The 16,660-nt window shown below is 44.1% G+C and overlaps 1 protein-coding gene across 2 annotated transcripts in view; it reads right to left on the reverse strand.

Annotated features, from left to right (window-relative positions):
- Positions 1–1,786: 1,786 nt before the first annotated feature.
- FOXN2 (forkhead box N2) overlaps positions 1,787–16,660 on the reverse strand; it is a 31,078-nt gene continuing 16,204 nt past the window's right edge. For both annotated transcript variants that reach the window (XM_053939178.1, XM_053939177.1), the window contains exons 3-6: positions 13,832–13,956; positions 9,586–9,650; positions 6,491–6,559; positions 1,787–5,567 (exon numbers count right to left, since the gene is read on the reverse strand). In XM_053939178.1, the coding sequence (XP_053795153.1) occupies positions 5,050–5,567; positions 6,491–6,559; positions 9,586–9,650; positions 13,832–13,956 (777 nt within the window). In that variant the 3' untranslated portion in view covers positions 1,787–5,049. The remainder of the gene's footprint in view (positions 5,568–6,490; positions 6,560–9,585; positions 9,651–13,831; positions 13,957–16,660) is intronic.

Genomic DNA, 16,660 nt, shown 5'->3' on the forward strand with positions numbered 1-16,660 from the left:
AGAGGGTAGGTGGCAGTTTTATGTTGGCTCTGAGGAGTTTCCAACAGTAAGAGCAGGCAGCTTTCAGGGGAGCCTTCTGGAGGAAAGGGGAGGAAAAAACCCCAACCGATCTGAAGACTGAAAATTCAAGCAGAGGTGATACTGCTTGGCCTTCCCAGATGCAAGAACCACCCTCATGGGTAAAAACAGGGAAGATTTTTATGGCTAAATATGCTGGGAAAGTTCACAGCAACAGCACTGCTGGACTACTATGCAATTCTCTCTAAGCTACATGCATTCACTCAGACTACTCAAAGAACATTTACAGCTACCTGTAACCTCAAAACATGTGAAATAACCACTGTCTGTGTCAAATTTAAACAACCATTTTTTCCAAATATATCTATTAGGTATTTCTTCAACAACTGTCCTTTAAATACAGCTGGTGTGAGTGCATAATTGCTGCAGTTAATGCTTTATTTTGAGAGTTGTGGCTCCATACAGAGGATAATTTCCAGCGAAGTCGTAACAGAGGAAAACACTCCTGGGAAATTTAACAACAAGCTCAAGGTTCTCAGAATATAGTGAGTAACAATTAGAAAGGTATCATTAACATATAATACATGGCTGTGATTTTGTCCAAACTAATTAGTGCAGTTGTTCTCTTATTAGCCTATGAAGATGATCACGAAATCAAATATATTAATAGTGCACATATATTCCGTAATGTGATTTAATTTTGTTAGATACAGCAATAAAACAAGTCTCTGTTATCACCTACTGTTATCACCTGAAGTACTGAGAAGGTTGTATTGTCATCAGATCCTAGAGAGCAAGCTTCACTCAGTAATACCAGTGGGTTAAACAAATAAAAATACAAGAGATGGACCAAAGTCTGCTTTTAATAGAGATAAACATCATGTCCCATCTTGTTTTCCTCCTCTGGTGCTTCTGCCTCTCAGGCACTGGAAGGGCACACACCACGTGTGTGCATTTGAGAGAAAAGCTGGCCCAGGAGCATCAAGCTGAGGTATAAAATGGGATGGGGAACATAATTTCTGCTAGTTAAGAGGATTTTTTCCCACCTGTGTGCTTTCCATAAGGCCTTCTGTATAAAGAACCAACAGACATCATAAATCATCATCTAGAGAAAGTAAACACTGAAAAAAAAAAAAAAAAAAACCAAAACCCAAACAAGACCTATGCTGCTTTATCCAGGGACCCAGTTTTTAAATTACCTGTCCTGTACTAGGCTGTTGATCTTTGAGCCTCATCCAAGCAACTTGGCCACAGCAATACAAAACAGCACAGAACAGCAAATAATCACAGTTATTTCATCAGCAAAAGATTCAAGCTATTTCTGCTTAAACAACTGCTTTGCACAGCAGGGCAGATGTTAGGCCAGTAGCGTTTTCAGCAATTTCCAAGATGTCAAAATATTCCTTAGGTTCCAGGTTAAAGGGTGAAACCTTAATTAGATGCTCTTCAAACATCAGGGGCCAGCTATGGATGGATGTGACTGTAAGCAAATCCTGCTGTGGACTGATGGGCGTTTCACAGATGACTTCCAGACACACTCAGACATCTTAACCAACCCACAATGAATCGCACACATTGGGCTTTTTGCACTAGTCCAGTCTGCTGGAAGAAGTTTAAATGGGAAGGTGGAATGCTCAGCACCATCTGAGACCAGAGGCAGGGTCTGCAGACAAAGAGAGAACACAGCGCTTTCTGTTTGCAATGCTGTTTATTTTAGAAAAGCCCCTTTGATCATCTGAATGAAAAATGTGGGCAGAAAAGTCACAAATGTTATAAAACAAAGTTTATTCTGCAATATTTTGTCATAATGAATTGCATCTCTTTGGTAAAAATAAAATTTATAAACATTTTAATTAACAGAGGTTAGCATACAAAAAACTAAAGTTTTGTAAATCGTCTTTAAAACGGGTAAAGGACTAAACCAGAGGAAAAAGGGTTAGAATTGGTCACCTACTGGCAAAATTATTCTAAACAAACCCAAGGACATTGCTTATGCTACATTAGAAACAAGCTAACGGGAATGGTTTTAAAACAACTCTGGTTCATTTGATCAGAAAGCATTCTTACAATTCACTTTTAAATAAATAATAGTTACAATGAATTGGCAATTATAAAATGTTTTATATCACTATATGGCAGTAACATAATACTTTTAATTATGCACTTTTTAGTTTGAAGAAATGTACACTTATAAAACTGACTTGATAATGGCACTGGCAGTTAGGTGTGAACAATGTGCTTTAAGATAAAATAGCAGGTGCAACATTTAAAATATTTTAACTTTTCTTTTCAATAAATATTTTGACCACACCATTATTAACGTGTATGAGTATATTTTGCTTTAATTAAAGCTTGTACTTTTCAGGTTGATGAAAAGTTGCAAACCACACAACTTCCATTTTGCAGTTGGATTTAAAAACGTTTGATGTGACTTCTGCAGATCAGTAACTCAGGATTGGAATCTGAAAAGCCAGTATATGTTTGCACAGTAATCACATCAGATTTACCCTGAACACAGCAACCTCCCATGAACACAGGTCTCATACACTTCTTCACTGCATTTAAAGAACTGAATGTGGCTCATTAATACTTTTCTTGCCAAAACGTATCCAAGTCAACCATTGGCATCAACATTTTACATATGTCACTAAAAAAAAAAAAAAAACCCAAAGCCCAACAATCAAAATAACTTTTAATTATACTCCATTTATACTATATACACCAGGGTCTTTAACTGAGGTGGCAAACAAACCCAAACCCAAGAGATATGCAAGAGGAAGGAAGGGCAGCTCTTTTCCCACTGCCAAGAGAGGTGTTCCCCAAGGGAGCTGTCGGCCCGTGCGGGCAGAGGGCTGGGACAAGGCACAGGGGCAGGGGCACAGCTCATCTGCCTCCCCCTTGGGAAGCAGAGAGGGAAGACAGCAAAGCAGGGAGGGCAGGGAGAGCACGGCCCCGCTGCACTGCTCCGTGTCCCAGGGAAAGGCTGCGACTGCTCCCCGCTCCCAGCACCCCGGCTCTCCCAGCCCTGAGGATGGATGGGATGCAGCTCCTGCTGCTGGCTGCTGATGGGGTACTGGTTCTCACTGGTCACTGCATATGCTGATGAAATGCATTGCCAGCATCCCAGTCCTTCGGATGTGCTGAAGTCATTGTCACCAACCTCAGGGTTACCAGCAGCACAGCCACACTCCCAACAGCATCCTCCAAGTTTATTTGAGGCAAAAAATAATTCAGAACCAAATCAAACCATGGGGCTGACTATGAGCACAGCTTCCAGAATACCCGGACCTTGGTGCAGCTTTCACTGGAAGCTACAGAAAGCTGCAACCACTTCAGCAGGAGGCAGGCAGCAGCACCCCTCTTCAACAGCGTGACACTGAAATCGTGGCACCGAGCAAAACCTCAGGCTGCTCACGGTATTTCTGTGTATCTGAATCCTCCTTTCCACACTGACACAAGCTCTGCCCTTAGCAGTTTTCCATGAGAGTTCAAAAGCAACCCATGAGCAAGAAGAAGCAGTTCCACCAAGCATTCACATCTTCAGCTCCTGAAATCCTAAAAACCACTGCGTTGGTACTTAATTGTCATTTAAATGGCGAGTTTTACCCCTATTACCCATCAGTATTACATCCAATATCAGATCTAATTGGCTAATGCAGCACTTGTGACAGCCAGAACACACACACGTCTGCACACACGTTGCCCTGTTACAGGTGTAGGCTAACAGGAATGAAGCAGAATATTTTCCTTCCCTTTCAAGAAATAAAACGAATCATTCTTAAAACTGAATTGCAGAAAGAAAAAAAAAAAAAACACAAACAAAAAAACCCGCAAAAAACCAATTTTTTTTTTCTCTCCTAGTGTTTGTGCTTTAAATTCTAAAACACCAAGAACCTCAAATATTTTAGGCTTGATCCAACAGCCATTGAGTCAGCAGGAGCACCACCGTTGTCTTCAAGAGGCACTGGAATGGGCCCTCAGAGCAACAGACCTTCAGCAGAATGGCTGTGTTTGCACTGGAAGCAGACAGCTTAGGACAATATTCATGAAGACACTGACAAATAAGAAAAAAAAAAAAAAAAAAAGAAAGAAAAAAGGGGCAAAAAACCCACACTAGTCTAAGAAAGGCATTCAAACAGCCAGGAAAATACTCCCTTAGGGAAAGGTTAACTTTTGGCTGAATCCAGCACTGTTTTCAACAGTGGACATTGGTTTCCTAAGTGGCTCTGCTCCTAATTTTCACCCAGCTTGCCCAACACCTGGTGGAAGCAGCAGCTTCACGTTGCTGAGAACGTTTATGGCACATCATGCTACCTTTCAGCAACAGGAAAGATGACCTTGGATAGCTGTATACAATTCTGCAACATACTTAAGGCATCCTTGTATGTACAGTACTGTTAAAACCCACTCCAACAGAACTGCTTTACCCATTTTTGAACAGAAAAAAAAAAAAAAGGCATAATCTACAGGAAGATGTAAGTAATCATCACTGATTTTAAAAGAAAAATAGGGATAAAGTTCAACATACCACAAAAAATCTTTTTTGGCTGAAGGATGTCTAGGAACTATAAAGAGATTCTCTTATTGCAAAATGGATTTGAATCCTTTACATGGAAGTCAGAGCCCTTAGACAGAACGAAATTCACCTCTGCAGATGGGGCCAGCAGAGATGCAAATATGATCCACAGTGTGCATCTGAACAAACATATCTCTGAAAAAAAAATAAAGTCAACTATCGAAAAGGAAAAAAAAATTAAGAAGTGACCATTAAGAAGTATGCTTTTGGGTTTTCACAAGTCATGCATATCTTCAAATTTGAGAAGATTAAATATTTTCTATTTAGGTGGTGATTTAAAAAATAAATGGCTAAATTATAGTTTGCGCCCAAAAAAAAAAAAAAAAACCAAAAAAAAAAAACAACAAAGCAGTGAGTCCTCTTATGGCTTTGATCTCCCTTGTGAAGGGCAAAAGTAGAAGAGTATTGCCACAATTAAAAAAAATATATGTATATATTCAACACTGACAAACATACTATTTTTTCCTTTGCTTGTGACAGTGGGTCTTTGCAGTACTTATTAAGGAGCTCAAGCACGTTTGGATGCCAGCAAGGTGGAGCAGAGACCCTGCTGCTTCCTTCAGCTCCTCGTCGATCTCCTGACACAGCTCCTCGAGTACTTTCTGGCTGGGCTGACTCTCCTTGGAGGCATCTCCACAGGGCTGGGACGCGTAGCCGCTGTCGCCCAGGGGATCGTCTTCGTAGTCGCCGTCCGTGTCCACCTCGCTGTGGAAGCCCTCGCTGCCGTCGCTGCCCTCGTGGCTGGCCTTGGAAATGAACTCGTACACCTCGTCCAGGGAGGACAGGGAGGACACGCTGGAGCGGGAGGCGCAGCGCTGCGAGCCCATGCTGCTGGCGCTGTAGTTGTGATCCTCGCTCGGGTCGATGCTGGCGGCCGCGGAGTCGCTCTCCGGCAGGGCTATGGAGCCGGGCGCGTCGAAGGCGCTGCCGTAGCTCCTCTTCTTGGGCGCCTTCAGGGGCTGAGGTTTCTCACCTGTGAAGAACGGCAGGTGTCAGCAGGCAAATGCCCCAGCGAGGTCTCCCGCGCCACCAGCACGCTGGCTGGCTGCAAGGGAAACTGAATTCCAGCACTTAATGGCACAACGTGCCCGTTTATTGTCACCCACAGAGGACAACAGTCACCACCTAATCTCAGCTAAGAGCTAGAGGAACAGAGGGGGAAACGATGCCTTTTGCTTTTATATTTTTATATTTTCCAGATTCTGTGCTGCTTCAGTGTGTGGTTCTGAGCTTCGTATTAGGGGATAGTAACCTCTCTACACAAAGTGTATAGACAAAACAATTCCTTCTCCAGCTGGGCACCAAGGACAAAGGATCCAAATCTCAGGCCCAAGAGCAGAAACAATGGTGGACCAAAGAGAGAAAAACAAGCAGGATGGGACTGCATGGGCTAAAGCTGGAATTGGACAATTAGCTCCAATATGCAAATGGATCAGAACTTACAAAAGCCTGAGACCCTGTGATCAGTTGCCCATTTTGTGACCATTTTGGGTTCATCTTGGGTGTAGCCCTGGCTGGGCTCTTGTGCTGCCCAAGGCGTAGCCATTGAGGCCTTCAAATAAATCCCTACTTTATTCTTTAACTCCATCTAGTCTCTCTTCTAGGTCAGCCTTCACAAAGCATCAAAGCAGCCAAGAAACTCTTCTTACCATCTAGCACAGAGGGCAGGGATAGAACTTTGCAGAAAAAAATCAAAATTAACTGGGAAAAGGAAAAAAAGGCTGCTTCTAATAAAACTCTTGCAATGCTAGCTGAAAGAACAATCAAACCAGAATTGCTTCTTGACTACTCTTACTGTTTGGAAACTAGACCATACTTGTTTCCTGAAATTTTATACAGAAAGTATTTAGTTACTGAGTAGAGCAGAAAAACAAGAGTAAAATGGCTTATGCTTACAGTCCAGCATCCCTTGCTGAATGGAAGTATTTAACAGCATCATTGCAGTAGCAGCATCAATATCAGATTCTGTGAAGCAGAAACAGCAAAATGTTAGAACTCAGGTAAGCCTGACAAGATGAGGCCTCTAAAATATACAAAGAATACATATATATATATATATATATATATATATTTGTCTCTACTGGCCTACACCAAAGAGCAAGGGTGGGAGGAATGTACAAACTCAGACAAAGCATGACCCTTGTACAGCTCAACACTGTTCCAGATCAGTCTCATACCTTAACTATGACATTTCAAAGGCCGAGCTCTCACGTTGCACTGACTGAAGCCAAGAATCAGTGACACAATTAGACTTTCATGTGACAATGCTGTTGCTATACTTAACAAGTGCCTTTTGTTTGTACCAGTTGGGAGAGGAAGATTAGAGCCACGGCACAGCAAAGCACTTCAGCAGCTCCATACCCTGGCTGTGGGAACGTGCAGGGCCCAGGGCAGCCGTGCCCATTAACGCAGCACTAATTCAGCACACCTCCCTCCTCCAGCAGAATTTTCCACACCAATAAGTCAAATGGAAGAAATTGAGACTGCACGGGGTGGAAAGGGCACTGAACTGCTCAATCTAGAAAGCAGGGGGATCTAAATAATAAATAGGCACGCAGAAAAGGTTGAGGTGAATTGTGGCACTGTCAGCTGCAGTGAGAAGCACTGCTGCAAAATGCCATCCTTTGCAGAGCAGATTGCTTACATTTCTGAAGGGCATCTTGAGGATAACAGGGCAGAGTGTGACATTTCCAACCAGAACAAGGTGAAAGGGAAAAGAAACAAGCACGCCTTTCCCACTCATTTCAGGACACCCTCGTGCCCTTTAAAGAAGAGGAAATCCAATCCATTCTTTGGCTCGCTTCTGCAATGGAGGATGAATACTCCTTATACAGAACAGAAACAGGTATGGTGGACTAAGCAGGCAAACAGGAGCACAGAGACAGCGAGCTCTCACAAGAGCCTGGGTGTCTGAGAGCAGATCACATCTGAGGTGTAGGCAGGTATGTACATATGCATGAGCAGTGAGTGGAGAACAGGGCTGGGAGGGACCAGCAGCGAGCAGAACAGGCTCTCAGTTCTGCTCAACTGCAACTGTGGGGGGGGAACTGCTACAGCAAAACATCAGCACTGTCATTTTTGATGGCATTTGCTTTCTTCCCCACATTACAGGCATTGACTGTATTACTGAATTTAAGGGGAGGGTAGTATTGGGAGGGGGACTGCAGAGTTTGTCAGTGTGGCTTCCTTATCTTGATAATTCTCCCTAACTTCACCCCCGGTCAAGGAGAAATTTGAAGAGCATGACACCTAGGGAATGTTGTACCAAGATGGGAAGGGGACTGAGCTGCTGTTTCCAACACAGGTTATAAAACATACACATTTTCCCCCTTGTTTTCCATGCCTTTCATTTTAAATCCAGCAAACTTTAGGCTTTAGCCCACTGTACTCATTTTTTTTTTTCTTTCTGCTTTGGCTTTCTTTGGCAGAAACAGAGCCCTTGAATTCATAGGCTGTATGCACTCAACTGACAAAAAGAACTAGAAAAATAAAGCATGAAGAATTACTTTGCTGCACTAGTGTAATCAGGAAGTGAAATATTCCCATTCCTTACTTGCTATCCCAGCCATTTTATTTTATCACCTGATGCTGGTATATAAGCACCACCTTGTTAAAATGACAAGCAACCAGAGGCATCAATGCAATGCAGGATTACTACCCACAAAGAGTATTTCTGCACCTTAACACCCCCAAAGAATGAGGAGAGGCACTTCTGCAGTGGCCTCTTTGCAGTGCTCTGTGCCACTCATAATGTGCTTTGGCTTCATTTGTGATTGCTCTTCTCAGCAGTGCAGTATTTCCCAAATTTACACTCCTCCAGCAGAATGGCTGAGGAAGCGCCTTATTACAGGGAATTCTGTTCATCTGCACAAGAGCTGCCCTGTGGGACCCCAGGAACATGAATGGCTTGCCTCTAAGGCCAGAGAAATGCTGAACAGGCTCCCCCACATGCAGAAACTAAATGGCAGCAGATACCTGTCATAATTTGGGCACCTCTGGTGTAGCTAAAGGGATGAGGCAACATCAGACTGGCAACCTCCAAACCTTTCACAGGACACATCAGCAAGATCCTTAGGAGGAGAGGGATTGCTTGTGTTCTCCAACAAGCCCTGAGAACCCCAGATCCAGCAGCCCTGCAGCAGCCAGCCAAGCCAAGGGATGCTTCTTTGCCACCCAGATGCCACCTCTGGGGTGGATGGCCATCATCACCTGTGGGCCAGGCAGCTGCTTGGTCTCCAAAAAGCCTTGGCTTTGCTGCCTAACCAAAGCTCCTGGTTTGTGCCCAAAAACTAAAAGCAACTTCCTCACCTCTAAGCCTACTGAGCCAGCAAATCAGGGAGCTGGGTGTCTGCTCAGGTCCCACCTGGGCAGTGCCTTTCACTATCCTGCTGAAAGAGCTGTAACAACACTCCTCTGCAACACCTTTTGTTAGGCTCAACCCTTTAAAAATGAGTAGTGTTCACTTTTCAGCACTTAAAAACCAAAATAATGACTATTTTTGTCTAGGACAAGCCTAATTAAGCTTTATTAGCAAGGTGCAGGAGCTGTGCCCAACTGGGTCCTTCAAAAGAAATGCTGCAAGCCCCAGCACACTTTCTAGCTCCCTCTTGGTACCACAAATTTTATACACTAACATTTGCTACCTTTGGTTCTCAGTTCTTGGCCAGTAAAACTGACAAAGAGATGAGCAACTTTCAGATTCATTTTCTGCTGAACTATTCATTAAGTAGGTCATACTTGGGAGTGATGCATGTGCTGAATATTTTGCTATCAGAACAAGACGGCCCCAATTACACCCCGAACTTCACCTCGTGGATTTAAAATTAACACACGAGCAGCTAACATAACACACGTGCACTGTACTACACCTGGGCTCTTTCTGTCATCTAGCAAACCCTTCAGAGCAGGGACAGAGACAACAACAGCTGGGCTGCAGCCCATGTTTGTGACCAAAACCAGGGGAGGAGAGTGAAAGGAAATTCCGAGTTTACCTTTGAGAGCTCGGCCGTGGTTCTGCTGAAGGACTGAAGTCAGGTAGTGAGGGGACGACGACCGACTGAAAAAGAAATTCAACAGCTCAAAGCCAAGCCCTGATCAGGCAAATGACTGGTACAAAGTAGAGCAGACAAAATATTATGATCACAGAAGGCTAAAAACAAAACTAACCCTATTCTCCACAGGAAGGCAAGCAGTTTCTGCTGCCCTCAGTAGATGGCTCAGCACTGGTTCATGGTTTGTGTAGCACTATTTGAGCCATCACCAGCGTTTGAAAAACACCTCCAAATACACACACTAAGCAAAAATCTTGTTGGCAACAGTCACTGACTTCTACAGATTTTCTACACCTGCCTAAAGGCTGGATTTTAAACAAAGGTATGTATTTTTCAGTACATAAAACCTACACATGAACAAAACAATAGTTCATACAGGGATGCTCAGAGGACAGGTAAGGACCAGTTGTGATCATCTGCTTTTCCAAGCAGTGGTAGGCAATTAACAAAAACAAAAAGTAATACCAAATTAAAAACCAAATCAAGACAACTGCTGATTTTCTAGTTGATGCTAACCAGGGTGGTTTTTCATAATCAGATCAGCTTTGCACCAATGTACCCATAAATCCCTCACAAAATAAAGGGCAATTTAAAGGTTTCACATGTTTTTTTTTTTTTCTGCTACACACCCAGCCCTAATTATTCAGTTTATTATAAATATAGCAATGAGCAGTTAGAAGTAACTACAACAAAAATAGTACATACTATTAAAATTGCATGAAATGTAGCAATGTGCATCTTTTATAGTGCTGCTAGAACAATCTGAAGGGTGATGACAGAATTTTCAAGCCCAACGTGCAAGAGAAACCTCAGCTGAATGGGAAAAATGTGCAAAAATAGGGTTCACTGTCTGGTATCTTTTCTTGTAGCACCCACAGAGTGCAAAGGGAACAGATCCAAAAACGGGTGGGGGGGAAAAAAATTAAAATAAAGAAAAGCAGTGGTCTAACCCAAAATGGCTGGCTGTGCAGCCCTCAGACCCAGTGTACAAAGAGATGATAAACATCATCATCCTTTTGTCTAAGCTCAGGTCCTTCAAAAATCATGTCCACACAGAGCTCCCCCAAAGTCAATTAATGCCTGGTATTGATTAAGACAAGCCAGGCATAAGGTCTGAGCAAGATGAGGACTGTGGCTGTCCCAGGGCTGGCATTCCTGCAGCACTAGAACCAGAATGCAGCCAGGGGCTTCACAAGGACTTGTTGAACAAGCTGTGCAGAAATAAAATGCACCAGGCATGCCAATCATCGATGATAATACACATTTCAGTGTCACTAGACACAGATTACAGTTTTGGAAAGCTTCTGCTCAAAGCAACAGCCTAAATTTTATTTTAAAATCGTGCTGAATGATAGGCAGACTCCCCACAAACACACTGTAAAATAATCATGAACACCAGTCTTCCCACTGGAAAATTCACAGGCTGCCACAGCTGAATTTTAGGATTACTCTGAGGATAAATTTGGACAGCATTTCAGCCTCTCTCCAGCTGAACCTCTGGGCTTCCTCCCTCTCTACAACAAGGCAGATCCTTGGGGGCCCTTCCCCAAAATTAGGGCAGAATTTAAATCAAATCTAAGCATGGAAGGGAAAAAAAAATCTGGTTTTCTGCGTGTGATGAAAAGTCACATAATTGTTTCCTTATTATTGAAGGAAAATAAACCAGCTTTCATTAGGGAGCAGTTTGGGGTCTTAATATTTTGTTTCTTATACTCATAAATACAAGCACTGCAAAACCCTTCCCGTGTTGAAGTCAGTGGGAATTTTGCCATGTGGCTTCATTAGATCCAGGATTTCCCTGTAATTGTTGGCAAGTGTGACTAGTCCTTCAGTAAAAGGAAAAAAAAAAGTTACCAAAAACAACAGCTTCAAATTCAAGTCCTGCTCTTCCAAGTGCTTAAGCATGCAGATGAAATGCCTCCTTCCTCACACCTAATTTTGGTATGTTGCATTTATCCAAGCTAAGTAAACCACACTTAACACAACTTCAGCTGCACTGATCTTGGAGACCCTGGAGATTTTAAAAGCTTAACTGGTCAAGGCTCTGAACTCCCTGCCCTAGGCTGAGGCTGTCAATCCTCTGCACCTCTGGCAGGACTGACAACTTCCCATCTGGATTATTCTCTACATTTTAAAGTCTGGCTGTACTAACACAGACAGAGCATTAAAGCTTTCAAGTTCCAAAGCTTCACTTGAGTTGTACCCAAAAGCAGAGGTCCATCCCCTTACACAGAGGCATTAAAGCCTGTAAAAGCATCATCCTCTAGAGCCCCATTACAGACATTTCAATAATCTTTATTCCCATAAACCACCAGTCATCTCACAGTTTCTAATCTGACTGTTTTCTTAATATTTAAATGCTTCAGGGTTATTTTAGTAGCGCTCCCAATTCCAAGAGAAAGCTGGAAAACAGGATACCTCTGCCTGGCTTGTTCCAGCCCAGCATGGCCCTGGGCTGGAGAGAGACCAGAGACAACTGGTTTTATCTTGTGGGTTACAAACCCCACTGGACAAGCCCGTGCCACACAAAAAAACTCGAGCCCCTAAGGCTTGCACAGTGGTGCAAGCAGCTCCCAGGGTCAGTGTCCTGCTGGACCCTGAGAAAATGTCTCCTCAGTGTTATCAGTCTTACATCCTGCTCCAGGAATCCCAGTTCCTCCTGTTTGTTAAGGAAACTCCTTGCAGTAAGGTTAAGGCATAGGGCAATGTACAGACACCTTAATGACCTCTTATCTCACCCAAATTCTTCCCTGAACTAGATGAACCAGCCACATGCCTCCCTCGGAACCGAGCTCACCCAAACGTGCTGCGCTGCCTTCTGTCCTCCTGCCTCCACAGGCTGACCCAGCTGCTGCTCCTCCTCCTCCTCTGCTCAGGAACTCTGAGTCAAACTCTATATGAGTTTGACTTCAAATTCTCCAAAATCTAGTGCCTAATCTTAAACTGTGTGGGTAAGGAAGTCCTGCATGCCCCACCTCACACTACGCTTACAGCAAAGGCTCTTTTCCATCCCTGCTGCAAAATGCTTTTAAATAGCCTCAGAGAAAAACAACCCTCTCAGGGCAGCAGCTCAGCACTTCACACTGTGGAAAAGTCGATTGTTTTCGACAAAAGCACAGAATAGATACATTTTATATCCCGACAAGTGACTTAAATGAGAAGACACCCACCTCCTCTGTCGGAACCCAAGGTGTCCCTCAGACACTCTTGGATGTTCCAGGTCCAGGGCAGAAGCCTCTGAGACCCTGGCAGGCAGCCAGAAACCCCTGTGGCTTTGAGTTTGACCCATGGAACAATTTACCAACTTTGCAGGAAGAACAAGAAATCACAAAAGTTTAGATATTATAATAGAAGTAGTCACAAAGTGAAAGGAAGGATTTTTGAGTGCTGTACAGGGAGGTTTTAGGCCTTGTACAGAGGGGTCTGAGTTTTGTACATGGGGGTCAGAGGTTCTAAGATGGAGGGATTTGGGCGTGCCCTGTCCTCCTTCTTTCTCCTTCCTATCCTCCATGTACTTGGTGATGTTGGCACTCACAGATTGGTTTAGAGCAGAAAGTCACTGTTCAATATAGGTGATAGGCATTGGGGAAAACCATAAACATTTAACACGTAATGTGTGATATAAAAGATGGCACCAGCCCCCTGGGCAGGAGAGATGGAGAGAGACGCAGAGGGAGAAGGAGTCAGGGAGAATGTCAGGGAGTCTGTGTGCCTTGAGATAACATGCAATGAACTGCCTTGAGAGCAGACAACTGAAGACTGCTGAGCCTTTCTTTGAAGGCACGGGTTGGAGGAGAGACTTTACCACCACCCAGGGTCACCCCAATCTGGGGGTGATTCCAACACTCCTCCACAGCAGGCACCAGCCTAGCACAGTTCTGATGGACTGTGCTTGAAAGAGGATTTTGCTCCAGTTCCCAGGACAGCCTGCCCTCTTGCAGAAACTGGGCTGTCCAGAAAGCAGCCAGCACACCCCTGACCTGCTTCTTTTACACTCTCCCACAGTTAGTAAGAGAGTTGAACACAGCCCAGCTGTGCTGTCGGGGAAGCCTGAGCTCATTGCATCTCCCCACCTCACCCAGATGATCCCACCTAAGGCCCACTCAAATTCTGCTCTGGTAACAGCACTTCAACACCCTCTGCCACCTGGAGCAACGTGTCCTGCTTGGATGAGAACCCCACCTACCTGGGTGGCGACGCCGGCGGAGTATAAAATGCAAGTGCTGAGGAAAAAGGCTGTTTTTTCAGTGCTTGGACAAGATTGGGTTTGTATTTTGGGTCAACGCACCACAAGGACCCTTTTCCGTTCACCTGCAATGAAAAAGCACAGCAAATTAGAAAATCCAGGACCAGGCTGGTACAGTCCTTTCTAATTTAATATCCCCAAGTTGCAGCACAGTGCAGTGACTGCACGTAGTAGGCACATGACACACAACATCCACAGGCAGTCCCATCCTGGATGGTTCCAAAATTGAGAAAATGGCCCCGAGACCCTCATTTACACTACTGAAGCACCCATCTTGCAGGTCAGGATAGCATCTCCAAAATCCCTTCTCTAAAGCCCCATTCCCATTTGTCCTCTAAATGCTGTAAACCTTGTTTTAACACTCAGTAAGCACAGCTGTGAGTTTAGGGACCTGTCCAGGCATCAGTAAACTGATCAGCAATCTTTTCTTTAACAGGTTTCTAGGTAAGAAGCCAAAGCACCTTCCCCTTGGTTTAGATATAGACACATACTCATTAAACTTTACACCACCCTGGAAAAGGATCTTGCTCCATGTCCAGCTACAAAATGGATTATCCCCACTTTCTCAGAATCTGAAAACCTAATGAATGTATTTTTGATGCATCTAACAATGTAAGCACCCCTGTGCTAGTCATTCTCTACATTAAATTTGCTATATTGAAACTTAAGGAAGATAAAGCACCTCTTGCTTGTCTCAAAGCTTTCTTCATGAATTTACTAAATAAAGAACCTGGGGTTTTTTTTGGGCCTGCTACTTCTTGCAACTTAATTAAATAGTTCTATTCCAAAATAGAAATCCTATAATCATGACAGACCTGACCTGACAGATCAGCTAAGAGCTCTGCACGTAGCAGCACCAGATTTTTTGGGGAAAACAGATGCTACAGAAATGGAAATGTACACGGCTGAAGGATGGGGCAGCTGTACACCTGAACAGTAAGATCCTTCCAAAGGATTTTTGGGGGGCTAAATATCACAGCAGAAACCCAAGCTTCATGGAGAAGCTCCTGTGAGCCCACAGTGGCCAGCTGGCCTCTTCCTGCCAGAATCATGGGGGCCAAAAATACCAATTTATGGATGGATGCTCCATGATTTACCCCAGACTAAGAAGGACATACAAAGCATGTAAGTCTGTGGTTCTGTTTAAGTCACAGGGGATTTCTAAGAAGAGGAAATACCTTGCTATCAAGAGAGAAAAATCAAGCCAGGGAGAGCCCCAGCTGAGAGAGAGATGCAGCTGCAATTGCAGCTAAAGCCACTGCCTTTAACGAACGTTTCTGAGCTGCTGCATCTCTCCAAGTTAATTTTTTTAACCTGAATCTTCCTTATACTTACCTTTTCATGCTAAAACTGAGCACAGCCTATAAGACACTTATCAAAAGCTTACTTTTAATTAATTAACAGCCATGGTGGCTGATTTAACCACCTAGATACTAACAGAAGGCATCCTCTCAGCTGGCTCTATCCCTCATCTCAGTGACAGAATTACACCCTGATCCTTTACTTCTCCCAGACCCCTTTCCCCAGTACCCCAACCACGCTCAACTGGCTTTTTTTTTTTCCTCCCTCCCTTCCACAGTGTGGAGGCTGTTGCCCCCAGGGAGCAGCAGAAAGTCCCCTGAGCAGCAAACCACTTCTCTACACTGCTTATCTGCTACCTTATCTGCTACTTTAGGTGAGCACTTCTGCTTCATGCCTCATTCAGTTCGGCTGCTGGGGGGTTAGTTCCCCTCTTTGATCTTCCCAGCAAGGTACTCCTCCAGCTTGCTGCCCTGACAACATAACACAAGGATTTTGGGTGGGTATTGCAACAGCAAGCTGAACCCGGGCACGCCCTGAAGCCATGCACATACTGACAGATGCGATGCAACAGGCAGTAAACAGGGTGACTTCTTCTTTGGGTCATGTGTAACGTGAAACCGCACCTCCACCCACCTTTGGAGATGCTAAAAGTAGACATTTGAGCTGAAGAGATGATGGAGCTGCTCCTGTGCTTTGCTTGCACCCTCTGCTTAGCAAAGGCAGGGGGAGAAGTCCAGCCCAGGTCTGAAATCAAGTGTCACTGTTAGGGGAAAGCCTGCCACAGCTGGAGCTGGAAATGCCACAGAACCAATATCCAGCTTTAAAACAAGCCAGAACACACTGTGCCATTTCTCCCAGCAAGGACTAATTCAGGACACTCTAAAATGCTAAACTGCCTCTGGAGGTTAGTATTTCACTTCAACAGTGAGGCAAGTGTTGGAATGAAATGTAGGTGTAACTTTTACTTAAGATCTAGAGGAAAAAAAATCCCTCCAGAGTCAGTGAAAAGAGGCCACCAGGCTCTTCTTGCTCTGCAGCTCAAAACAAGGGCAATCATATAGTTCTGAGATTAGTTTTTGGTCTATCACCTTTTCTGCATCTAATGTTTCTAATTGACTTGCAGGATTTTATCTAGGCAAAAATGAAGGAAGGAAAAGAATTCCTACATTTTGAAGTATTGGAGCTATTTTGTAAAGGCTATTTCGTATTTAAAGCTCTTTTGTAAGTTCCAGCACCCAGCATTTCAGGGCTGGATTACAGAAATATGGGCTGGAAACAAAATGCCTCCCATGATCCAGCCTTATCCTTTACCACCACCCCACCACAGTCCCACACCAGTCGGGTGAGCAAAACCCAAGGAGCAGCCAAAGCAGAGCAGCTCAGCTGGTGCTGGTGGCTCAGGCTCCCTGCAGGCACACGTCCCCATGCTGCAGAGAGCTCTCCATCAGCTTCACACCTGGCTGCAGC

Source organism: Vidua chalybeata, chromosome 3 (genome assembly GCF_026979565.1).
Source record: "Vidua chalybeata isolate OUT-0048 chromosome 3, bVidCha1 merged haplotype, whole genome shotgun sequence".
Classification (NCBI taxonomy): domain Eukaryota; kingdom Metazoa; phylum Chordata; class Aves; order Passeriformes; family Viduidae; genus Vidua; species Vidua chalybeata.